At 42.2% G+C, this 27718-nt stretch overlaps 1 protein-coding gene across 1 annotated transcript in view; it reads left to right on the plus strand.

Moving 5' to 3' along the window:
* The window catches only part of Slc9a4 (solute carrier family 9 member A4), a 54206-nt gene that overhangs the window by 12135 nt on the left and 14353 nt on the right, over positions 1-27718 (plus strand). The window contains 6 exon segments of the mRNA NM_001413317.1: positions 10625-10884; positions 13400-13617; positions 18130-18332; positions 18876-18962; positions 21507-21577; positions 23403-23564. Of these exon segments, the coding sequence (NP_001400246.1) occupies positions 10625-10884; positions 13400-13617; positions 18130-18332; positions 18876-18962; positions 21507-21577; positions 23403-23564 (1001 nt within the window).

Here is a 27718-nt window from a genome sequence, read left to right on the forward strand (position 1 = left end):
TGTGTGTGTGTGTGTGTGTGTGTGTGTGTTTGCACGCTCGCGCATGTGAAAAAGAGGCGGGTTCGGTCCCCAGCTCCGAAAAAAAGAACCAAGAAAAAAAAAAGGAGGCGGGGAGTAGCAACCAGTAGCCAGGCTGGGAAGGTAGCAGGAGCTACCATGAGTGAGGGAAGCCAGTTGAAGTCCCCAGGAGTGTGTTTCAGCATTTTACTAAGTTAGAGGAGACACTTCTAATCCTCATGACCCCCACAACTGGGTAACAGATTGCCTCCAATACATCTATCGTCTGAGTTACAGACTCACCAACTTGCAACATGAAAGACTTGAACCTAGCAAGGGCCAGCTTCTCAATGGCTGGAAAAAAACATTGTTAGATAGGGATCTTCAACCACAATTTTATGACAGTTTCCCAAATTTGACTACAAATGTTCATTTGGAGCATCTGTCTCTTCTTGAAGGAAGGGAGTAGCTGAGATTTGAATTTTATTCATTGGGTATTTCTTTAATCATAAGACACTTACGAGTCCTTTGGGGTAATGGGCACTCACTTTAGCCCCAAGGGTAGGACAAAGGGAATACATCTAACTAGTCACCAAGATGCCCTTTCTTTCTCTGTTGGGAGGCAGATTAGAGCATCTGTAGGAATTGATTTGGAGGGGAAGGAACACTAAGGAAGAGACCGATGGCCCTTTAACTCTTCAGGGAATAATGAGAGCCACTCAAAAGCAATTCTGTCCATACCACTATGGGCCTGCATACTGTCCATATCTCCTACCTTAGATGGGAAAGCAAGCAATTCTGTATGCTGCCTTGAATCTGACACTGTAAGCCTTCAAAGTTCTATAATCTACAACTATGTGCCTGCCTAGTCTGTACTTTCTTAGAACCTGTCCCAGACAGAAAGGTTCCCTAGATTATATAATAATTTCATAGAAATTCCTGCCTCGGGAGGACACCCTGGCATGCCAGGTATAGCCAAGCAGACTTCCTCCTCCTGTGGTTATTTGCCAGACCAACCTCTGCCAACACTTGTGCCAGTGTTCTCAGTTGGGCGTGCTGGGCTGCAATATGAAATAACAAGCTCATTGTCATGTGAAAAGCCCTGTGAGGTGGGTTATGGGAGGAAGCATTGCTGACAGACGAGTACTTACTCTCCCTATGGCTTCTATGGTGGTTATGCAAATGGCCATCCCTTAGTAGAACTTGTTGTACAAGCCTGCAGGAAAGCAGTAAGCCTTTGATTCTGCCTCTAGGATAGGGTAATCTATATATTCCTGAGAAGCTTTCAGTGAAAGTGAAAAGATTCCTTCAGGAAGACTGGGTATCCCTTCCCAGGGTGCCCCTGTAGGCCTCATTCCCTTCTGAAAAGCCCTACTTCTTAAAGACTTCTTCATCTTCTCACTACACCACAGTGGCACCGAGCTCTAGGACATGAGAACAGTGCAACATAAGCCACACCCAAGATAAACAGTGAGCAAGAGACTAACATTACAGAAAGAATTGAGGTATGACCAAAGGCAACTTCTTAAAACATTTTACCAAAATTTTTGAGTTCATACATGAAAACTATATTTACTTCATCTCTACTTCCTCACTGCTACTATTCCTGTGTTCCCTCAGTTTCCTCTCAAATTCATAACCTCTTCCTCAGTAATTTTTGTTATATATGTACATATATTATATTATATATAATAATATACATACACTCATATATATGTATATAATATATACGAATGTAGATTCTATTATGTATATGATGTATATGTATGTGTATTTGTATTGTGTATATTGTATGTGTATATGTGTACACATATGTATGCAACCAATTGAGAGTATTTAGTGTTGTTTATATGTATTTGTGTGCAGGACTGAGCTTTTGGAATTGGATGATCCTTCAAGAGTCTTATCCCCGGAGAAAAGCAAACCCTCTCTCTTTGAGCAGCCATGAATTGTCTAAAGCTCTTAATCTAGTGGTGGAACTTGTGAGAGCCCCTCCATCCTAGTCAACAGGTCAACAACTGTCATGGAGATAGTCTTGTTTAAGCAACCATGTTGTTGAGATTTCATGGGTGCAGCTTCCCCGGACATGTATAGAAGACACTATCTCTCAGCCAACGGGTCCTCTAGCTCTTAGAGTTTGTCTTATTCTTCTTTTGCGGTGTTCTTTAGGTCTTGGGTATTGGGGCTGTGCTGTGGAAGTGTCAGTTGAAGTTGGGTATTTCATAGTTAGCTATGTTTCTTCAGCTATAGTTAGCTTCATTTTCACTTGTGTTGGATTTCAGTAATGGTTATCACACCCACTTCAAAAGGAAGTTGTTTTGATGAGGGGTGAGAGCTGTACTTCTCTGTGTAAGGATAGGAGCTTAGGCTGCAGTTAGACATTATTTTGGTTTAGGAAAGTAGCAGTAGTAAGTTTTCCTCTAGGGTCTATGCCTTTACTAGTCACAGGTAGTTGGTTTATGGTACTATGCATAGATTTCTTTGAATCAAGCATTCCTTACATTCAATTAGGCAGCTGTTGGTTACCCCAAGTTATAAATACCCCTATCTCATTCCTGTAAATATCTCATCATGCAATCAGTATTGTGGCTCATAGAATTTGCACATGGGTAGGACTATTGGTTGCTTTTCTATCCTGGCATCTTGCACAGCAGTTTCAGATACTATCAGAGATAGTCCTTAGGGAGGAGACTTCCAGATCAGTTCCTGCTTGTGTTTTCCAAGTCCTGTGTCTGGAGTGTGTGCTGTATTCAATGGTAGCATCTAAACTTCAGGTTCTAGCAGGCAATCAAGGGCTTCAGCAAGGCCTATATTGTTTGGGGGAGGGGGCGTCGCTTGGACTCACCCAACCAAAAACTCAAAGGAAAGATTTCTATACACATGCATCATGTCTTAGTCAGTGTTTGTATTCCTGCACAAAACATCATGACCAAGAAGCAAGTTGGGGAGGGAAGGGTTTATTCAGCTTACACTTCCACATTGCTGTTCATCACCAAAGGAAGTCAAGACTGGAACTCAAGCAGGTCAGGAAGCAGCAGCTGAAGCAGAGGCCATGGAGGGTGCTGCTCACTGGTTTGCTTCCCCTGCCTTGCTCATCTTGCTCTCTTATAGAACCCAGGACCACCAGCCCAGGGATGGCACCACCCACAAGGGGCTCTCCCACCCTTGATCACTAATTGAGAAAATGCCTTACAGCTGGATCTCATGGAGGCATTCCCTCAGTGGAGGCTCCCTTCTCTGTGATAACTCCAGCTTGTGTCAAGTTGACACAAAACCAGCCAGCACACATGGGGATTCCTGTACTAGGGATTTTGAGATAATGCTCTCCCCTCACCAAATTCATAGACTACCCTTTGATTTTCAGAAAAAAAAATAAAATAAATTTAAATATTGTGGTCATATGTGGAAATATACGTGTGGCTGCAAGTACCTACAAAAGCCAAAAGAGGCCATCATACCGCCTGAAGCTAGAGTTATTCTTAGTGGCTGTGAGCATCTGGCCTGGTTTCTGTGAATGGAACACAGGGCTTCTGCGATGGTGGTTTGTACTCTTAAACCAGGAGCCGTATCTTTAGCCTGCAACACTCTTATCTTAATGACATAATTCACTTGTCTCAGGTGGAGTCAGACGTTCTGTGTCCCCCTCATCTACCTGTCCACCTGTCTATGCCCATCCATCTTCTCGTCTACTTCCTCATATCCAGTCATCTGTCTATTTATATAAAACCACCACTGAGCAGTTCCTTTTTCAGACACTACTCCTTCCAAGGTGTCAACAGTGGCCTTTTCAGAAGAACCAACCACAGACTCAGTCTTCAGTGAACTTAGATTGACTGGTCACTGTTGATATTTGCTTTTACAGTTGAAGGCACAGTGCAGGGTTTAAGTAACTCTGTATCATGAGATGAGGATGATTCTAGTCAGTAAAAGTATTTCTAAGCATTTGCTCCAAGTTGGTGCAGGAACTCAGAATTCCATTCATTCCTTTTAAATGGAGAGGAGTTCCTTAAAGGACTCATTGGCTGTTCTTCAAGTGAACTAGCACCCAGTTTTCCCTCTTCCCTAATATAGCCTCTGACACCTTTGCATTTTGCTAGCTCGACCCTAGTTTTCTGAGCTTATGAACAAATTCTAAGGGATTCCAACCCCTGGGAATTAATAGATCCATGTCCAGGTCTCTGCTACTAGGCTGCATGTCGGCCCCTTTGGGGGCAATAGGATTGTCTCTTCGTGGTAGTTATTCAAGGTCCTGGACCTTTTGACTGTAAAGTAGCTCCTTAGGAAACCATAGAGCATCTAGTGTATTGACTACTACTGGCCACTGCACTACAGGCAGGAGGGTAGTCTCATATCAGGAAGCAAGAGACCCATTCTGAAAATGAAACGCTCTTCTCCACTCAGAATGCCACTCTCAAAACATGACCAGTAAGACTGTTGATGAGTGACGTCAACAAGGCCTAAGTTCTAAATGTGTCTCTTAGAGGGGAAAACTCAGGGTAAGTAGTACTGATGACTGTCACCCCAGAACTCCCCCCAAGGAACATATTTTGGCCATTAATCTATACTCTACTGCAATAGATCTTTCCATTTCTCTTCCTCTTCTGATCAGCTTTACAACACTGAACCATGAAAAATGTCAGCAACTAGTGTGAGGATGCTGGTGCAGTCATACAGTCACCAGATCAAATAGCTATTCATACGTGAGTAAGTATCTACAGATAGCGTCCATGAGGAGGCAATAACTGTTCTTCAAGCAGTGGAGAGATTCTAGTAACTCAGTCTTGGGAGGCGATAGGAGAAGCTAGAAGAATACATGTAAGACATGGAGGGTCTGAACTCTACCAACCACCTTGGCCAAATTTTTGTTTATGAGCACCACATCTGACCACCTCAAATCAGACATTCTATTTTAGTACATATGGAAAGTTACCACCATATTCACCCATAATAAAACCCTCATGAATTTAGAAACCTTCAGTCCTTCCAAAGTGCTTTCAGTGCCCACCCACACCGGAATAAAACAAAAATAAAAATTTCAATAATTAGAAATTAGATGATATATTTCTTCAAACATTGTAGCCCAGAAAAAGAAACCATGAAGGAAATTAGGTAACATTTTGACAAAATAATAAAACACAACATTTATAATTTATGTGATGTGTGCTTTAAGGAACATTTACAGCTTTCAAACCTCTATATTAAAGAATTGAGCGATCAGAATCAATGATGTAAGGCTCTGCCTATAACAAGAAGTTAGAATCAAGTGAAAGTAAGCAATAGTAAGACAACAATAGTAATGATGGTAATAATTAATAACTTATTATATTAAAATGATACCTTGTCTATACCTAAAGGGAGAAATAATGTCTATTCCTTATAAACTCTTTCAGATATAATGGAGAAAGGACCAATTTCCCACCTTATTATGAAGCCAACTTTGTCCCAACATCAAAACCAGGCAAAGGTATATTAAAGAAAGATACCTGCAGATCAATATCCATCATGAATACTGGCCAAGACCTTATTAGTAAAATATTATAAAATAAAATTTAACAACATATATAAAGCACAAAAATTATGACCACAGAGAAATACCTTTGTGAACTCAATTCATCTCACAAATAAAACACATGATTTCATTAACAAAATAGTCAATTATTTGGCAGATTCCACCACTCATTTTTTGACAAATACTCATGACAATTTAGGAGGGATCAGTAACTTTTTAGGTCTTGATGTTTTTATTTTAAAAGATTTTTTCTAATTTGTATATTATATGTATGTATGTGTTGCCTAAATATATCTGTGTACCATATACATGCATGACATTCACAAATTGCTTGGAACTAGAGTTGCAGATGGCTGCGAGCCACCTTGAGGTGCTGGGAACTGAACCTAGGCCTCTGGAAGAGCAACAAATGCTCATAACCACTGAGCCCTCTCCCAGACCCATTTCTTTTTCAGTCTTTTATCAGAAAGAGATGTAAAACTTGCACTTGCATCATGCTAAAGTTTAAGAATTGAACACTTTCTCTCAAGGAGGAAGATCAACCAGAGGATACCATTCTCAAAACTTCTGCTTATTAGACTATAGAGAAAAGCATGAATCTAAGATCACTAAGATTGTGTACAGTCACCATGTGGCATGGTGGCTTCTGAAGATCCTTGGGAATCCAAAGCCCTACTAGAATGGAGCACTCTTTTGTGAGCTCACCAAGTCATGGCATAGGCGCCACTTTGCCCACCTACACTGAGATGGTTAGTGCTAATGAAGGAAGATTCGTTCAAGCTCAAAGTATCAGTTTATGGTCCCTATATATTCATTAAAGTGGTAGTTTGTTTTATGAGTGTGTAGCATGGGCCCAGAATCCACCCATTTCAGTGGTGCATCATGTAGAAATTAGTCCTTAAGAAAAATTGATAAGACAGGAAGTAATATTTGTATTTGGAACCAACCCTCCACTTCAGTGCCTCAGTGTGTCAGCTGAGGATTTTAGTCCTCATGTGAGGGTTTGTGTGTGGGGGTGGGGGTGGGGAGAATGGACTTTATACACATTCATGGTGGCCTTGGTTGTAGTCATGGGAGGCTGGGAAGATTTGTCAAGAGTAACATGGCCCTTTCCTTGAGGTAATGAGTCAAGAGGGACAAATGAGTCCCTCAGATATATAGATTTGAAATGAGTCCAGAAACAATCATCCATTGTCATTATAATGACAGCCAGAGACTGCCATTTTGAAAGTTAAAGATTTTTTTCATGGAGTAGTACAGAGAGTGTATAAGCTCAGCCTTTTAGTTATGTGACCACTTAGCTTCCCTATACCTGCCACCACTGGAATCCAGGGGCAAAATAGGCCCAGATGACTATGTAGCCACTGGTAGTCTGGAAAGCTATGTAAAAGAGCTTGTGTTTGAGGCCACAATATACAAATATATGAGCTTCAATCATGCTCCCCAGATTTCATCTGGATTTGAGAGTCAAATGAACACCCGCCCCCTCACTTTACCTCAACCAAACCTACTTCTTACGGGTTTCTGGAACCATCCTCTGGTCCTGTTTCACGCCTTTGTGAATCCAGCCCCAAGGGCCAATAGCCAAAGGTCTGAAGACCCATGTGTGGATTGCTCCATGACCAGGTAGAAAACTGAATTCACCGGGTCAGAATATAACCTCACAGGTTTTTTTGTTTGCTTTTCTTTTTTTCTTTTTTGGGTTTACTCAGAAACCACATATGACATACAACCTTCTAATGCTCAGCAAAGCTCCTCCCCAAACTTGCCTTAATAGATTTTGCATGCTTAATTAATTTTATAAATATATTACGTATGGTTGGTGCTTGCATCCATCCATCCATCCATAGATAATGGTTAGCTCACCCACAGATCAAGAACACAGAAGGTATCGGATGTGTAGAGAATTTACTAGGGAGGCTCCCATGTCAGGAAGCCAGGGAGCGGGGAGGGATAGCCCTTAGGGCCAGATACAGAGTGATCAGGATGAAACAGAGAAGGCAGGGGGGAAACTGGCTGGAGCTGTCTTGCTGCCTTTTCAGAGTTCGCCTAGCCCCTGGGGAGCATCAGACTGAGGACAGCCATCAGAAGAGTATTTGCTTCCTGGAAGCGGCATCCCTCAGAGCCGTGTCACCTCAGTCCTCACCGGAGAACAACTGGTGGACATTAAGTATGGGGTGGCTGGGGCTTTTCTCCCTCTGTAGCCTGAGATCTGAGGGACTCTGAATGCCATAGATACAGAAACTAAGGATCTGCATTACATAGACAGAACAAGCAGGACCAAGAAAGACAGATTTATAGTGTTGGCAGTGGTCTCTGTGGGAGGGAGTGTAGCTCACAGGGAGGTCACCTGCTGCACTCTCTTTTCTCAACATTTCTGGATTTTAGTACACACACACACACACACACACACACACACACACACACATGCAAATCTGGCTTCAAAGTTCTTAGGCAAATCTCCCACTTTTTTTAAATCTCCCATTTTAAAGTAATTTTTCTATTTCAGAAATTTGCTACATCCATCCGGGTGTATGTGCACATACAAATGTGCTCGCATTACCTCCAGCAAATTTGCACAGCATTTCCTCTGCCTCCATAATCCCCAACCCTTTCCCTCCAAACGAGTTAAAACTTATCTTTGGGTAAAGGAAGAAAGCTTGCTACAATCTCTCAGTACTTCTACGTCTGGCTGAACATACTGGCTACCATTTATGACATTAGTAACAAACCAGTGATGCCCACACCCTAACGTGTGCCAGGCACTTCCCTTGTGTCTCTGTTCTTCAGTCAGCACTGTTCTGTCCATGAGGCATCTGGTGACAGACACCTGAGCTGCTTTGAAGAATCACCTGCTCTGCCAGCTCACATTTTAAATCTAAGGGCTATGCTGTAACGTTTTCTGGTATGACATAAGCTCAGGCAGCATAATAAGTAAATACATGCACACACATATATAGATATGCATTCATACATAATATATACACTTATACATACATTTATACATGTATGCATACATGCATAAAGGGATACCAGGAAACACGGCACATGGTGACTCCAAGGTCCTCAGAAAAGGCTTTCTACCCTTTCGAGTACTTGCTACTATTTCTGCCCATAGAGGAACCTCTCCTCAAAGTGAGGCTCTCCTAGAGTGGGACTAGAAGAGAGCATAGTTTTCAGTGTATTTATTCATAATTACCCATGTGGTCAGATAGCAGTCTGGAGGTGACGTTGGTGTGATTGATCAGAGATGACTCAATGGTTAAGAGCACATAGTATTCTTGCAGAAGACCCGAATTAGCTTCCCAGCACCTCATCGAGCCCCGCCCCTCTTTCTCTCTCACTGCACATACACAGAGACACACATGTGCATGCACACATGCACATCTGCAATGCACTCGTGCACGCTCCACATGTAGTTACACTCACACGTGCATAACCACACAGACAAATACCTGGATACGTAATTAATAATAAAATCATTTAAAAAACCAATCATTGGTAAACGGTCATTAATTGTCAAGCTCTCGGTGTGGGAAATCAACATAGAAAAGATCTTGAGAGGTCAGAGTTGGGAAATTGGCCATGGAGGAATGGCAGATGCTGCCTGGGGACTGTGGCTGAGCTGTCAGGATCTGCAGAAGAAGCATGCAGTTCTGACAAGCCCTGCAGGTAATGCCAACGCCAGAACGCAAAAGCTGTTGGATTAGGATGAAGAATGGAGGTGCCCGGCCTGGTGGTGGATACTTGTATCCCCTGCTATGAGGGAAGTAGGTGTGGGAGGGCTTTAAGTCTAAAGCCTATGAATTAATTGCTTTTCATTTTTCTGTGGTTCATTTCCTGACAAGAAACAAGGGAAGAGGGGTTATTCCAGTCAGAGGTCATACAGAGCATCAGAGTGGCAGGAGCGGGAGGCAGATGGCCACTCTACATCTGCCATTAGGAAGCTGAGAGAGACGTGCTGGTGCCAAAGTTCTTTTCTCCTTCTTATGAAGTCCAGGACTCACAGCTAAGTCACCTCAGTTAACTCAGTCTAGAAACTCCCTCAGACACACCTAGGTACTAGTTTCCATGGTGATTCCAAATCCCATGGGGTTGATGGTGAAGATTAACCATCACAGCCTGCGTTGACTATAGAGTTTCAAGGCCGAATTCGGCAGCTTATTAAGATCCTATCTCAAAATAAAGTAAACTAAAAAGTGGGATAGAGACATGCTAGCTAGATGCTCACTAGTGGATTGCATGCCTAGCATGTATGAAGCCTTAGTTTCCCCGAGTGTCTATATAAGGAAGAATGCAAAAGTAGCAGCAAGCAGGAAGTCCATGCCTGGAGAGGCAGAGCAGTGACTAAAAACCTGCCTGAGATTCTAATGAGATTCTGATGTACTGGGGAATATGTGGACTGACCAGTGATTAGCAGAGAAGTTGGCTGATTCGACTATGCTAGACCTGGCCAAAAGGGGCTGCACAAATTAAATATCCCTTTCTGAAAGACAAGGCTGACCAGACTTGCTAAATCCTCAGTGCTGAAAGATCCTGGGCTCCAGCATGGGCAGAAGGTCATCAGAATAGAAGATTGGACACAGGGAAGGAAGAGAATCTGCTGCATGGGTTTGACCCAAGTGTGTCTCCTGAAACTTTCCAGAAAGCACCTTCGCACAAAGGCATTGTAGCGTTTATGACACAGCATCCTGAGAAAGGGTCAAAGCAGAAAAGCAATAAGATAACCGAAACAGGAAGCGTGGTGGAGAGAAGGACTCACAGGGAGTCCTCACTTTTTATAAGCATGTTCCTTTGGTGGAAGAATTGTTCTTGTGCATGGGGTGAAATAATCATTCAATATGTATACAATATGTAATAATCAAATTGAGACAGTTTGCATCCCTACCTCCTTAAACATTTGTCGTGTGCTCAATTATGAAATCAACACTTCCTCTTTCTTCTGTGAATCTGGGTATGTCTGAACAGGTCGTGTCTAAAACTTGGGTAGCTGTGTTAATATCTGTGCCATTGACTCGTGTGTTCTGTATAATTCAATGTGAAGTCGAGCGAGTGCACATGGTGCATGTAACACATTGTAACTTCCCCTTCATGTTTCTCTCATTTGTACTTCTCCAGGTCCTATACAACATACTAATCGCCTTCACTAAGATGCATAAATTTGAGGACATAGAAGCGGTGGACATTTTGGCCGGATGTGCCAGATTCGTTATCGTGGGATGCGGGGGAGTATTTTTCGGCATCATTTTTGGATTCATTTCCGCATTTATCACACGTTTCACTCAGAACATCTCTGCGATCGAGCCTCTCATCGTCTTCATGTTCAGCTATCTGTCTTACTTAGCAGCCGAGACGCTTTATCTCTCCGGAATCCTGGCGTGAGTGCAACCTACGGATGGAGTCACGTGGGAACGTGTGGATGCTTTAGGGGGTAGCTGGCCTGGGTATCTGGGGAAAGCCTGATGCTAGTCCCCTGAGGCACTGGGGGGTTTAGGATTTCTTAACTTTCTGAAAGCTGGCTCTGGTCCTTTGCCAAACAAATGTTCTCTCCGACATTTGCCTGAGGAACGTCTAGCAATCAGGATGCCAATTTAAAATGTTCAGGAAAAGCTGGCGTGAAGCAGAGCTGGGGACGCTTCAAGCTTAAAATCCATCTGAGCAGTTTCTTCTCTTTCTGAATAAATGGAGAGCCACGCCTGGGGTGCATGCTTTTAATCCCAGGACTTAGTAGGCAGAGACAGGTGAAGCTCTGTGAGTTCAAAGCCAGCCTGGCCTATGTAGGGAGTTCCAGGGCAGCCAGGGAGACCCTGTCTCAATAATAATAATAATAATAATAATAATAATAATAGCAACAATAATATAATAGATTGTAAAATAGAAGGGAAGAGAGCCACAAGGAACTTCCACTCTGGGCTCTGTCATTCTTGCCACCAGGCCAATCACACCACACTTACCCCACACTGAGACCCCCACACCCACACCCCACACCCTCTACCCCACATTCCACACCCACACCTAACACCCCACACCTCATACCACACACCACATACCACAACCACACACTCCACACCCACACCACACCCCACACCCACACCCCACACCCCCTATCCCACACCCACACCCCACACCCCACACCTACCAGGAGAGAGGAAAGCTAAGCATGAACATCCAGTACTTTGTCCCAGTGAAGACATCTGTTTAGGTGTTAAATCCCCCTCCCCCTAACTGGAATGTTTTTCTTAGAATGAAACTTCTCAGTTTGGCTCATTAGATCTGGTTTTGTTTTCTTCCAGACATTGTCCTAATATGCAACTATCTGGGCAGAAAGCTTTAATTGTGCAGAATTTATTATATGGAAATTTTATTGTATAGAAATCGCTATGCCGATGAAATATAATAGTATGGACTTTAAGTATCATTATTTTTTTTTCTCACTGTGGGGGGGGGTTGTATGTGCTCAGCCCGGGGAGTGGCACTGTTAAGAGGTGTGGCCTTGTTGGGGTGGGTGTGGCCTTGTTGGAGAAGGTGTGCCACCATGGGTGTGAGCTTAAGACCCTCATCCTTGCTGCTTGGAAGTCAGTCTTCCACTAGCAGCCTTCAGATGAAGATGCAGAATTCTCAGTTCCTCTTGCACCATGCCTGCCTGGATGCTGCCATGTTCCCACCTTGATAATAATGGACTGAACCTCTGAACCTGTAAGCCAGCCCCAATTATATATTGTCCTTATAAGACTTGCCTTGGTCATGGTGTCTGCTCACAGCAGTAAAACCCTCACTAAGACACTCACCTTAAAATGACCAACTGCAGCTTCAAGGACAAAGAAAGGGGCTTTCTTCACTTTGTCTTAGGTAAATGGGTCCAGAAAAGAAAAAGCTTGAAATAGTTGAATAACATTTATGTGAGAAATACTGCTTGGTAGCTGGATGGAGTAATGATGGACTCAGGACAGAGGAAGGAAATTTCTTTTTCTTTTAATTAAAAAGAGATCGAGCTGAGCACTCTATCCATGGAACTGAAGAACGTTTACTTGGCTTTAAGGCAGTCAAGTATTTCCTAGTCAGAGTTGGGGCTGACAAAGCTCTCAGTAAGGAAAGGGAAGTCCAGACACATGTTTGAAAGACCTGCCTCTGTGTGTGTGTGTGTGTGTGTGTGTGTGTGTGTGTGTGTGTGTGTGGTGTGACTGCATGTGTGTGGTGCATGTATGGTATGTGTGTGTATGTGTGTATCTTAGTGTAAATGTGATGGGTGTGTATGGTATGTGCTTGTATGTGTGTGCTATATGTGTGTGTAGTATGTGTACAGTATGTATAATATGTGGTATGTGGTGTGTGTGTATGGTGTGGAATGTATGGTGTGTATGTGATGTGTGGTGTGTGATGTGTGTTTGTTTATGAGTGTAGTGTGAGTATATAAGAGTGTGTGTGTGACTGTATGTGTGTTGAGTGTGATACGTGTATGTGTGTGAGTGTAGTGGGTGTGTATGGTATATGTTTGTATGAGAGTGTGTGTGTGTGTGAGACTGTATAGTGTGTGGTATGTGATATGTGTGTGTTTATGAGTGTGGTGTGTGTATGGTGTGTTTGGTATGTGTTCGTATGAGAGAGTATGGGTGTGACTGTATGTGTGTGGGGTGTGATATGTGTGTGTTTGTGAGTGTGGTGTGTGTGTTTATGAGTGGGGTATGCATGTGTGCATGTGTTATAAAAACATGTAAACTTGCTTTTTTCATTCACCTGCAGAGGAAGGCAGCAGTCTGCGGTCCACAGACAGAGAAGGGAGGGAGTGAGGAGACATAACTCCAGACAGAGACAGGTTCTGCATACAGCCTTGCTTACCAGGTGCCTCTGGTGTGGCAAATGTTGTTTCTTTCTAAGCCTCTGCCCCTCTTGTAGCATCACAGCTTGTGCAGTGACAATGAAAAAGTACGTGGAAGAGAACGTGTCCCAGACGTCGTACACGACCATCAAGTACTTCATGAAGATGCTGAGCAGCGTGAGCGAGACCCTCATCTTCATCTTCATGGGCGTGTCCACCGTTGGGAAGAACCATGAGTGGAACTGGGCTTTCGTCTGCTTCACCCTGGCCTTCTGCCAGATCTGGAGAGCCATCAGTAAGCAACACCAGGGCCCCAACACGATGCTGCTTGGCTTCCTACCCACGTCTCCTTTCCCCTCAGTTTAACCACAAGCAGAGAGCTGATGCTGTTCTCCCTGCATTTGGGGAGTGCAGACACCTTGTTCTTACTGACACTTGCTGTTGGCTTCCTCAGCCAGCTCTAAGTCACCGCAGAAGTTGTCCTCAGAGGCAAGGACCGAGCAGGGAGTCTTTTGTATTTTGTTGAAAGAGAACGCTTTTGCATCTACACATTTAAATATAACTCAGTAAATATATCGGTTGCTCTGCTTCCTTGACAGTTTGTAGCCTCTTGTGTGTTAAGTCGGATGTAGATTATAAACTGTGGGCGTTTACACTTTTGATCCAGGATAAGTGAGATCTCACAAACTGTCTTCTATGTGAGACAAACATTGTCAGGAAACATTCCCATAAATAGTGCAGCTGCTCTAAGGGATGGATGGGTAGCAAGGATAAAGTCAGAGAAGGACCAAGGAGTGAGTTGTTGCTTTAAAGTGCTCGTTCCTGGGGACTGAGATTGCTCAGTTACTAAAGTGCCGGCTGCCCTAGAATGGGGCCTGGGTTCAGATTCCAAGAATCCTCATAAAAACCAAGAATTGCTGCCCATGCTATGATTCCTGGGGAGAAATGGGCAGGAGGATCTCTGGGGCTTATGGTCCGCCCATCCGGCCAATCAGTGAGTTTCAGTTTCAGCAAAAGCCTCTCTCAAAAATAAGGTGGAGAAGAGAGTAAGGAAGACAAGCCTTATGGCCTCTGCATGAGTGCTCACACACACACACACACACACACACACACACACACACACACACACGCTCACACACTTACACACACTCACACACATGCTCACACACACATGCTCACACACACTCACACACACTCACACACACTCACTCACATGCTCACACACACTTACAGTCACTCACACACACTCACATGCTCACACACACTTACAGTCACACACACTCACACACATGCTCACAAACACTCACACACACATGCTCACACTCTCACACTCACACACATACACACACTCCCACACACTCCTACACATATACACACTCATACACTCCCACACACTCACATACATACAACTTGCACACAGGAGAACACAAGAGACACTTTTGTGTGTGCCCACATACAGGTATAAACAGAAGGCAAGGGTGAGCACTGTTTTTCATTAATTTATTTATTTGTTCACCTTACATCCCGATCACAGCTCCCTCAACACTTTGCCACCTAGTCCCACTCCTACAAATCCTTGGGTACCACTCCACCCTGGGACTTCCAGTTCTGGCAGGACTGAGCACATCCTCTCCAGAGCACACTTAATTATGATATTAATTAGTAAAGGCAGTTATACTATAAATAACCTGACTTGACTTCTGGAAAATAACTCCTGTTGTAAAGAATAAGACCCAGCGGCTGTTGTGCACTTCTATTTCATGTGTGTGTGTGTGTGTGTTGTCTTTTAATTGATGAATATATATGATTCTACAAAAGGAGCAGAGGCTGAGAGAGAAGCAAGTATTTACTACATCACATGAAGTCCCCACCAATGGCAGGACTGTATGTATAGGTTTCTCTCTCTCTCTCTCTCTCTCTCTCTCTCTCTCTCTCTCTCTCTCTCTCTCTCTCTCTCTCATATCTATATCTATATCTATACATATATATATGAGACAGGATATTACTGTGAATTACAATATAATCCTGGCTAGCTTGACACTCACTATATGGATCTTGTTAGCTTCAAACTCACTGAGATTCACCCCCTAATATATGCTGAGTGCTGGGGTTAAAGGAAGGTGTGTATACCACCATACCCCAAAGAAGTTGTGTGCACGCACGTGCGCGTGCGTGCGTGCGTGCGTGTGTGTGTGTGATTAGTTTAGAAATTATATTTCTAGGTATTTCTATATTTCTATATATCTTTGGTTATTTGTATTTGGCCAATTTTAATATATCGATTAAAATTAAGTTGTAATAGCCTTGGGGATGCATAAAAAGAATGACAAGAGGGACTGTTCAGAGAACTGTCTGCTCTTGCAAAGGACCTGAGTTCAAGTCCCAGCAACCACATGGTGGCTCACAGCCCTCTGCTGCTCTACTTCCAGGGGATCCGATGCTATGAGGGCACTGTACATATGTGTGGCACACACACACGCACGCACACACACACACACACACACACACACACACACACATATATATATATATATATATTACCAGGACACAAAGCACCCACCACCCACACACACACAGACACACAGACACACACACACACACACACACACATATATATATATGTATATATATACATGTGTATATATGTATAATTTTAAAGAACAAGAGTGTAGAAATATTAACATAGTAAAAACAGTAGGTGAATATATGCCTATCCTTGTTGGTAAAAATAATATAAGGATTGTGATATAAATTTAAAATCCCACATCAAAATTTGGTGTGAGTTATGACTCACTATTTGAAGCTGTACACACATTTGTTTATTTAAAGTCCTGTTCGTCAGCCTAAAAGTAACAGCTTTGAATAAAAATTACCAATCTCCTTCCATTGTTATGATATTCTACAGATCTACAGGGAAGTAGTGCTGGAATCTATAGAAGTGAAATGAAAGATTAGGCCAGCAAACAGGGAAATGAGCCATCTAGAAGGGGCGTGTCTGTTCTTAGCAATCATACAGCCCCTCACCACCCCTCCACAGCCCTGTAATGGAGAGAATTGTTGAACTACTGCTGAGAGAATGGCTGGCTTGGGCAGGTCACCGTGACTCCACCAGCAAGTGTGACAGTCTAGATCATTGCCTACTCACACTCTCTGTTCCACCTCATTATCTCTAACCGTAACTAATGACTAAGAAGGTTTTATGTATCCAAGGCCCTGTTTTCTGCTATTAATGAGAATAGTGTTTGCTTAACTTTCCATCTACCTACTCAGGTAAGTGCATACACTTGACTCTCTATAGATCTGTGGGCTGTGTGTTTGTGATTTTGACCAGTCACAGATCATTAATATTGAGGGGAAAACCATAATCTGCATTGCACATGTACAGACTTTATTTCTGGTTATCATTTCCCAAACAATACAGCACAGCAAACCTAGTACAAGCAATCTAGAGCCAGCTTCGAGTATCCACAAGAATGTGTATGGTCTACAGCCCGATACTTCATGCAGTAGAAGGGAGTTGGACATTCATGGTCATGATCATCTGAGAGAATTCTGGGCCCTGTCTCCTGTGGAAACTTAGAGCTGATTATGCTCTTGTTATCTCTGATATCTGATGATATAAAATGATAAGGAACCCAGGTCACATGCCAGCAGGTGAAGAGAAGCTCAAATAGACCCACCAACCAAACCTGTGAATTCTGTTGTCCTTTCTAGTCTAATATTATTGATGTCAAACTGTGCTTTCTCTGAGATATGTAGGTGCAAGGAGACATAAAGAGAGAATGAGAGGAACTTTTGTTTAAAACCAAGGGCCAGTACGTCAGTAGTGGCTTTCATGGGAAGCACATCAAGAATCTGTATGGTGGAACACACTTCTATGCTTTGCACAAGCTTCCCTCACTTCCAGCCTCCATTTATTACCACACTTACTCACAGTAAAAGTTTCCTGTCCCTGAAACCTTGTAAACTTTTCTGTTTGTTCACATGAACTCCCAGCACTAAGCCAGTCTGAACGATCTGCCAGTCATGCACATAGTCATAAGGGAACTCCCTTCACATTCAAACTACAGACTTCCGGAAGGTATGCCCTGAGAACATGAGATAAGGGGTTTGTATTTCACAGACAACTTTTCCTTACCTGGTTTTAAAAGGTACCACAAGCGTTATGGATATAGATTAGAAATTCACACCTCATTTTTTAATAAAGATTTTTGTTACTTTAAAAACACACAAATACATATATAACACACATACACTCAGATACACAAGCACACAGATAAACATGTGTACAGATACACACAAACACACACACAAACATATAAACACACACACAAATATACAGGCACACATATAAACACACACACATACAAAGATATATAAATACACACATATATGAACACATACACACATCTACACATATGAACAACACACACATACATACAAACACACACCTGCAAACACACACACAACACACAACACACATACATACACACACACAAGAACCACATGCACAAGTGTATACACATAAAAACACATACACAAATGTCCACACATACAAATACATATATAAACATACATACATACATACACACACACACACACACACACACACACACACACACACACACTAACTACAGTTGGGCTAGGAAAACCAGAGAAAACCTTTAACCTAAAGAAAATATCACCGAAATGCAGAACCTTGAGAGAAGGTCTGTGTGAGCTGAGTGGTCCTCCCTGTGATGGGATCGGGCTGCCTTGTTTAGTCTCTGCATTCCCCTCTGCTCTAATACCTGTCTCCCCTTTGCAGGCGTGTTTACCCTCTTCTATGTCAGTAACCAGTTTCGGACTTTCCCCTTCTCCATCAAGGACCAGCTCATAATTTTCTACAGCGGTGTGAGAGGAGCAGGAAGTTTCTCCCTTGCCTTTTTGCTTCCTCTGACCCTTTTCCCTAGGAAGAAGTTGTTTGTTACTGCAACTTTAGTAGTTACATACTTTACTGTATTTTTCCAGGTTGGTAGATTTCTTTCATGTTTAAACTAAGTAGGTTCTTTCACAGCTATGTGTTAAACTCGTAGGGTGTATCTGGTTTTTTAGAATTCTGGTTGATCCTCTAAATAGATTCTAAGATACTTAGAGGCCTTAGTTCATAGTAAAATTTTAACTCCTGAAATTTACTGCCTTTGAGTTGATACAACATATTAATCAAAAACGTCCCCAGGTGAGGAGTGAATGATTATTACTCTGTTTACTATGTAAAACGAGGTGGCACCTGATACTTGATAAAACAAAGTTCTGTTTTAGTGAAGTGAGTTCTTAATGAGCTAATGAAGATTTATTTATAAAGATACAAGAGACTGTATTAAAATAGATCGTAACATCTATTTTGTTGATGTATATAGAAGAACTAAGAACTAAAGTGTGACGCATCTAATCACATAGATGCTAGAAACAAATGCATACAAATTGGGCATTTTATAGTTTTGAGGGTAGAATTTTACTCTGTAGTAACAATGCTCCCCTCAGCAAACCTTTATTTTATTATCTATGATACAGGGGATCACAATTGGCCCATTGGTCAGGTACCTGGATGTCAGAAAGACCAATAAAAAAGAGTCCATCAATGAAGAGCTTCACATCCGTGTAAGTTAACTGCCCTTTCTGATAAAAGGATACGATGTTTCTTTCCTGTGTTCCCCTGAGAGCCTGGAGGAGGCTGTAGCTGTCAGGAGACTCACTGGTCCTGTTCCTTTTAGCTCCATTAAAAGGGACTGCACTTTTTTTTAATTTTACACTATTGCTACTGCAAGGAATTAACCCAATTGTGGTGGCTTCTAAGATGCACGTATGTTATCTTAGAGTTCTGGAATTAGTGGTGAGTCAGTGCTATTCCTTTTGGAGGCTCTAGGGAAGAATCTATTTCTTTGTCTCTTTCGGTCTCTACAGGCTTCCTTTATTGTTGTGGTCTGTGGGTGAAAGCTAGGGTCCCGCACATGGTAGACAAATACTGTGCCACTGAGTGGTGTACCCAGCCCAACAATTGGGATTTTTAACTGGAAAATTCCAAGGTAGCTCTGTTCTGAAGGTCTTCAGCTGATCTAATCAGCACCCCCAGATTGTCCATGGTCTTCCTCCTTGTTTAAAGCAACTGTTGTTGAGTTCTCTCAGTTCCTCAGAATACAATCACAACAAAATATATATTAGCATTTGATTAGATAACTAGAGATTTGCCTCATTGAGTTAACACCTAGAAGGATGTCACACTGCTATTGTTCAATATGGTCCTAGTAGCTGCTGTAGACAATGTTTCTCACAAATATGACTCCTACTTTTGTCTGTTTGAGTTCAACATAGTATCAAAACCATGATGTTCAGGATGATGTCCAAGAATAGACACAAAGACTAGTGTGTGCAAAGACATACCAGCACACAGATGTATGTACACATCCATGCATACATGCATGAACACACTCTTATACATACAACCATGCCACATAAATACATCTATGCAGATATGCACACACACATGCATATATGCATGTACATACTCTTGCACACATTCAGAAAACACACATGCATGCTCACATGTACACACACTCATACACACATGCAAGCACACACAATGCACACATGAATATACCTATGAATACATGCATGAGCACACACATGCACACATGTACATACAAAGTATTCACCAAACTGCTTGTATACAAACAATGGCTGGGAAGCCTTGTCATTGTAGCTGCTCCAGAGACTCAAGCTCAGTAGGATAATTCAACTAGACCTTTTTCTTTGTGACTTCTACCCCATAGGGCCCTACTTCTGATAGTTTTAATGCTGTACAGATGGGTGACATCTTCATGTGTTAGTCTTGAATATTATACCAATAGATACCTGAGGAAATAGAGTCATTTATTTGAATTCCAGGGAATCAAAATAACAAACTGTAAAGCTATTTGAGGATATTTAACAGATTAGGACAGAGAATGTTAAAAACTATGTTAATTCTTTAAACTGATTATACATTTTTTGTCTTTATTCTTACCTTGCTTAGAGAAATTAACAACCTGTCTTTGAGTGGAACTTCAACATTTCACCTCCTTATTTATTTATTTTTCTTATAAAGTTATGACTAAGGCCAACTCTAATGGTGTAAGTCTTTAATCCACAACTTGAAGATCAGAGGTAAATGGACTTCTGTGAGATCAGGCTGCCCTGGTCTATACAGACCCTGCCTCAAAAAATAAATATTATAACTATTGTTAGAAGACAGTAGACCAATTAAGGGTTTAAATAATAATTTTTCATCTTTTCGGTTTTTTTTTAATCAAAATAAAACAGAAGCTGACATAAACCTAGATACTTTTTTACTTGAATTATTTCTAGAACTATTTATAAGCATTTTAAAATTATACCTTCTCCAAAATTCTTATAAATCATAATAAACAAAGCAAATGGGGCATTGTGCATTGAATTGTAATTTCCTGGACTAAAGGATTGAATTTTTAAAATGAAGATGAAGATCTTATATTGGTTTATTAGTGTGTAGACTGCATATTTAGTTTTTCCCTTCCTCAGACTTCTTATAAGGTTCACACATTACCTGTCTGTTGTGAAAAAATGGAGAATGTACACAAATGTACCCATTATAGCAGAACGTCTGAAGAACTGTATTTTGGAAACTACGTAAACTAGAAATGTGATTTTCTTTTCACAGCGAAAGTAATAGGTAATCATTATACTTTTCCTCCACATGATTTCAGTAATGAGAAATTTCTAGATCTTCTTTAAAAAGTATTATTCAAACCAAGTGCCAGGTATGATTTCATTGTATGTGATGCAAATTATCAAGAAGAAGTTTATCTGCAGAATCTTTCAGTAAGGAAGAGGAATTGAATTACTGCAAAAGAAGAGGTTATGCTTAAGTTAATTAAGGTCTTTCTTGGCCTTCAAAGCTTATAGTGTGTGTGTATGTGTGTGTGTGTGTGTGTGTGTGTGTGTGTGTGTATTTGTTTGTTTATACTTGAGTAAATTAAAGACTTTCTTAGCCTTCAAAGCTTAGAGTGTGTCTGTGGTGTATGTGTGTGTGTGTGTGTGTGTGTGTGTGTGTGTGTGTGTGTGTGCCTTTTACAGCTCATATTTCTCTAGCATTTCATTGACTTCATCTTCTTATTTTTGGTTTGGCAGCTTATGGATCATCTGAAGGCTGGGATTGAAGATGTATGTGGGCAGTGGAGTCACTACCAAGTGAGAGATAAGTAAGTAGGGTAGGGTTTCATTATCTAATAATGGATTCTTGAGGATGGCTCCTTGAGGAATAGTGGGCCTGGAAGATGAAGGACTTAGGAGTTATACTATGCAGGAAACAGCTGGGCCTGCCCAACATGGAAAATCAGAGTGTCAGGGAAGAGCCGTAGAGGTGGCTCAGGTCGGTTCCAATAGGAACAGCACAAGAAATGGTGGGAAGTAGAAAGTTCCCCTCCCCCACAAAAGTAGCTCAACTTTGTGACCAACCATGAAGTTGTAGAAGACTTTAGTGACTCACTAAGGGCCTAGAGAAACCATAGTTGGAGACCTCTAAGATTCAATTATACAGTGATTCTTCTGAGATGCCCAGAGCCTTTTTGCTTACCACATCCTACATTTCAAATGTCTTCTTTTAATCTCAAGGAGGAAAAATATGGCTGGACACAGATGGTAAGTCATCAGCAGGTAGTGAGAAGCTACCTCTCGGGCATATATACAATTATTTCCAAGGTGAGGAGAGAAACAGACTGAACACAAGACTCAGAACTCCTTAAAGAGCTGATGAGGAAGTGGGAGAGCAGAGGAAGCTAGGGAGAAGTGAACAGAGAGGATGGGAGGAGATCAGGAGGAACCAACCTGACAGGAAGCATCTGGCATGTCAAGTGGTATGTGGCTGACAGGGTCAGGACAATGGCAGCCACAAGAGTTGGCAAGTACAAGGTCAAGTCGGACTCTGCTAGAGAAATGTGAAGTATATTGTGACAACAGGTTTGGGAGAGTTGATTACAAAGGGCTGAGAAGGAGCCATAGCATCTCTCGAGAAAGGTCAGAAGGTCAAGGGGTGGCCTCTTCAAAAAGATCAGGTGACTTGAAAAGAAAAGATGTCAAAGCTCAGGAGGACAGCCTGCTGTATGCTGAGAGGACTTAACTGATGGCATCTGCGTACCTCATGGTCCAGGGGAGCAAACAGTAGATAACAAGCCAACATTCCAGGAAGTTATGTGCCTCATTAAAAACCAAAGCAGGCAGAACAACTGCCCTTAGAAAATGAAATGAGTGGAAGCATTGAAAACAGGGACTCCAGAGAGGCTCTTAAGGTACCACTGCATGTGCACGCGACTTAGGCCAATGGGTCGACCAGATGTTCGAGGTAACTGTCATAGCTGCCAATAGAGTTGGGCCTATTCAGGTCATCCATTATTCGGGCTTTTGAGATGATTGGTTTGTGTGTGTGTGTGTGTGTGTGTGTGTGTGTGTGTGTGTGTGTGTGTGTATTGGAGTGTGGGATAGTTCTCTTCTTTAATTGGCAGGATTCAAAGTGACCTGAAGTACGATGAGGCAAAACTACTCTCTAACTAGCAACATTATTAAACTTAGAAAGTTCTGATTGAAAAGAACAGCATTACTGTAAGTGCAGCCGCCATTTCTCTTAGGAGCTCTTAAGAGGCAACACTTTTTCAAAAGCTTCACCCAACTCAATTGTTTTCTTGTAGTTGGAGCTCAGTGGGACTAGGCTACCCTGACTCCTTTTATGCACACCTTTGACTCTGATTGTATCTTGTCTCTTTCTTTTCGTTTACTTGATTTCACCATTTTAGGGCCACTAGGCTTTGATTAGTTGATTTTATTGTATTCCAGCCACCAGGCCATTATTTTCTATTTACAAAGAAAAATAATCCACAAATGCTTTGATTTTTTAAAAAAAATGTGTTTAAATGTGGTAGGTTTCAGGCACTGCCTTGATAATTTCCAGAGTGGTGTTAAGTTGAAGTTTGTTAAAGAAGAAAAAAATCCTATTTCTATAATATACACAAAGATGTTGGTTTTCGTGTTTAGGTTCAAGAAGTTTGACCACAGATATTTGCGGAAAATTCTAATCCGGAGGAACCAGCCAAAGTCAAGCATTGTTTCTTTGTATAAGAAGCTGGAGATGAAACAGGCCATCGAGATGGCAGAGACTGGGCTACTGAGCTCTGTGGCTTCTCCCACACCCTATCAGTGAGTTCCACCTGCCTTTTGATCTAGACTTTTAACATCTGAATTTCAGGGCTAAGTCATGGCTCCATTTGAAACATGTAGCAGACCAGAATGGGCTGAAAGATAGATGTGGCAGTTAACATTCTAGATTATAACAAATACCCGCGCTAAAAAAGCTCATGGTATGGGGGTTCAGTAGCTGACTGGTTGGTGATTTGGGGCCTGTGGTCAGGTGACATATTGCAGTCACCATTACGGCAAAACCATTAATTTGATGGAAGAGGAGATGGACGGCCCAATGCCTCAGTCAACAACAGGCACCCAAAGGCCTGAGGCTCTCCCACTGGAAACCATAGCATAACGGTTCTTCATTTCTCAGGAGTGCTATGGACTGCCAACCAAAGAATTATGGCATGGGCTTTAGCTATGAGGAAGGAATTATAAAATAATATTGTCTAAATCTTAACAGTTGGTGCTTTGCCTCAAGCATAGTTTCACGAGTTTGGGGGAATTACTTTTTAACAAAGTTGCCTCCTTTAAGTAAAGTCATAGATGGGCAGGATATTTTATGTTTCTTTCCTTTCCTGTTGATTAGAAAATTTTTTCCTACAAACTCTGTCCACATGGTTCTGTAGTTCTGTTCCTTCCACTGTTGTATTTTGTGAAAACTTTCATCTTCTTTTCTAACTTTCGTGGGGAGAGGTAATAGCTGTTTGGGATGCTGACTTGGATTTGGAGTATGCATCTATCTTTCTGTGTCACTACAATGAAATATATGAAGCAGGTTACTTGTAAAAGGGCAGGGAGGGTAGTTTGGGCTCAGAGTTCTGGGGGTCCAAGTCTCAGGTCAAGTCTTTGGGTCTCTGATAACAGCAGAGTCGAGGTTGTTATCTGGAGTCTGGGTACATACCCTTAATAAAGGGGAGAGCGGAAGGATTAAAGTGAGGTCCCTGTAACTCCTCTTTGAGATCACACTTCCAATGACCTAAAAGCCTCTAACTAGGGGACACCATATAAAGGCCCACAGGAAACTCTCAATATTACCACCAGGGAGACCAAGCTTTTACACATGGACCTTTGAGAAAGACTTTGTCTAAACCACGGCAGGGAGGAGATAAGGTGGCATAAGAGGTGTGGTATACCACTCACAGGTTTTTAAAGTTGAAGAGGTGTCTGCAACAGGGAGAGTCTACATGAGATTGTAGGATTCATCTTGAGTCCACAAGGCCAGCTTGGAAGTGCTGTCTGGCTTCCAAGTGAGAAGAAGATGGTATGACTCAGAGTGGATGTGGAGGCAAGGCATAGGGAGAGGCCTTATTTGGTGTGTGTGCCTTCCACCATCTGCTAACCAATTGTTCCCCAGAGCTGGATTATTTTTAAAAGCTGCTTTAATTCTCTGACATTTTACAACAGTTCCTTCAGTATTTCAAGACTTAACCCCTAAAGATGCTCAGCTGTCTTCTGAGCAATGATTTAAGGGTCGCAAATGTAAGCGACAGTATACATTTAGGGAAAGGATGCTGCATCCTCCCCCCACCCCCTTTCATATTCTTCAACTAATGACACCTGATCATGAGCTTCAATTCTGTCCTCACATCAGGGCAGTGGATTGAGAACGGAGCTAAGAATAGATACCAATAAAATTGTCAAAAACTGCCTGAGTGTTATTTCACAGGTTTCACCTCCCCCCTCACCTGCTAATGAATCAGAAACACCAGTGTCTTCTCACACGGCCAGGGAAAGAGGTAAACAAGTGTCCCCAAAGACGCCCCGGCCTAAACGGAAAGTCTTCCACCTTATTTATCTGTGGGATTGTTTTCGGTGACTTGTTTGTTTGTTTTGTGCTGCCCGTTACGTAACTAAACGGAGATGCTTGATGCTAAAATGGGAATGTGCTACCAAATATTTATTGGCAATGTTGCCCAGAGCCACAGTGGAGCCAGAGGTGATTGGAAAGACCGGGAGGGCAGATTCTGTTTTCATTCACTATGTTGCTATTTTATCCATCGAAGTCTCTGTCTCTTCGTCTTCTCTCTGTCTCCATCTCTCTCTTTGTCTGTCTCTGTCTCTCTGCCCCCGGCCCCCATGTGTGTGTGTGTGTGTGTGTGTGTGTGTGTGTGTGTGTGTGTGTGTTACTTCACTTTTAAAGCCAATGCCCTCAAATCTTGCTTTTGACCAAGGTTTCTGGCTAACCCCTTACACTCATGCCCTATTAGGCACTTAGTATGTGTGTTAAACACCATGAAGACAGTCATAGATCCTGCCCTCAGAAAAGGATAAGGCCTGCCCTTAACAGAAGAGACCACACAGAGCATTATAATAAAGAATAAAAATCAATGTTACTGTAGGAGCAGTGTGTGTCACATGACCTCCTGCTTTGTGGCCTACCCATCAAAGGATGAACTCTAGTTAATGTAGAGGCAGAGAAAGGCTGGACAGATCCAGACAGACCAAACCACCAGGAACTTCCTCAAGCAGTTCACACCCTACTTATATGATCACTTGGTCTAGGAATGTAAGGGTGCTCATCTCTTATCTCTGACTAGAATCTCATCTATGTTTCAGTCTATTGGGCTAAAACATATTTTGAACTTCTGTATAACATCACGATGTATTAGCCATAAGTAACTGCTTCAGTTCTGACCACAAGGCTATTTTTAAGCCGGTTTTGCTTGGCACACTCCCCTCCTCTCTCTGAGTCAATCATTCCTCCAGACTGTGATTTAAGATTACCAGGAGTCTCGCAGGTAAGAGATTTTCCACCTCATATATCCCAATCGAGCAAGTTCACTGGAGTGAGAAAGGTTTTTGCTAGAGTCAGTGTTGAGTACGGTTTTAGCCTTTAACTTATATTTATTTGATCTCAGTAAAAATCTGTAGGACACCAAGAGAAAAGGAAATCCTCTCCTGAGATCAAAGTAGCTGATTCCCAAACCAAAGTGGAACAAAACAAACAGAACCCAAACCAAGCCTTCATACAATCAGAGGAAAGAGCTGCGTACTCAGCCGCCTCTCGGGATCCAACAGGAGAGGAGAGGAGAACAGCCAAATGCACACAGAGCTTTGCTCTACGCGTTTAAGCAGTTGTCAGGCAACTGTTTAGTCTCTGAGTTCTGCAGCCTTTGGGGGAAGGCTGGTGCAGCGTGGAGGAGGTTGCCTCTGTGGAATCCCATTGCTGTTCCTCATGCCGTAATACCTTATAGTAGCACTTACTTGGATCCCCAAACTGCCCTATGGGAGAGCTGGACATGCATTTCTATTGTTATTTCAAACATGGAGCTGTGTATCTCCATGGGACCCTTAGAGATGACAAAGCAATAACAATGTGCTGAGTATTGAAGCTTATGGTCTTGTGTGGCGGCTCAGTGGGTAAAGGTTCAGGCTGCCAAGCCTCCTGGTGACTTGAATTTGATCCTCCAGACCCGTAGGGTAACAAAAGAGAGCCTGACTCTTACAAATTATCTCCTGACCTCTAAAGTGCACAGTTGGACATGTGTACCAGTGCACATGTTCACACATACACAGTAGAAGAGTAAATGTAATGCAGTTTCCTTTTTACAGTTTGATTAGGGTTGGAAATACCGCTCCATTGCTATAGCCCCTGCCTAGCATGGGTGGAGCCCTGAGTTTGATTCCTAGCACTACCTGGGTGTAGCAGTGCAGCCCATAATCTCAGCACTTGGGAAGCTGAGGCAGGAAGAACAGAAGTTCAAAGCCAACCTGAGCTACACACAACCTTATCTCAGATACGTAGATTAATTTTATATAAATTAATATTATAAGCATTAAAATAGCCATAAATTATTGGGTAATTAGATACCTATATAATCTCAAATTATTTTATTTCTAAACTCTCATGAGTCTGAGCATGTCATGTTCTCTTTCTTTCTTAATTGTGTGTGTGTGTGTGTGTGTGTGTGTGTGTGAGTGTCTGTGTGTGGGCAGTGCCCCTGGAGACCTGGTATTTCTCCTCCAGGAGCTGAAGTGCATGTTGGGTACTGAAGACAGGTCTTCTGAAAAAGTAGTATGTTCTCTTAATTGCCAAGTCTCCTCTCCAGACCCCATCTGTGTGTTGGTTTTTGAAATAATTAGTCAAATTCATAGTAGTGTAAGAACTCTTTTAATCAATGTCACATTGATGGGATCAAGTTCTTATATCACCATTCTGACAGCCA

This window comes from Rattus norvegicus, chromosome 9, assembly GCF_021556685.1.
Source record: "Rattus norvegicus strain SHRSP/BbbUtx chromosome 9, alternate assembly SHRSP_T2T, whole genome shotgun sequence".
NCBI classification, from domain to species: Eukaryota; Metazoa; Chordata; class Mammalia; order Rodentia; family Muridae; genus Rattus; species Rattus norvegicus.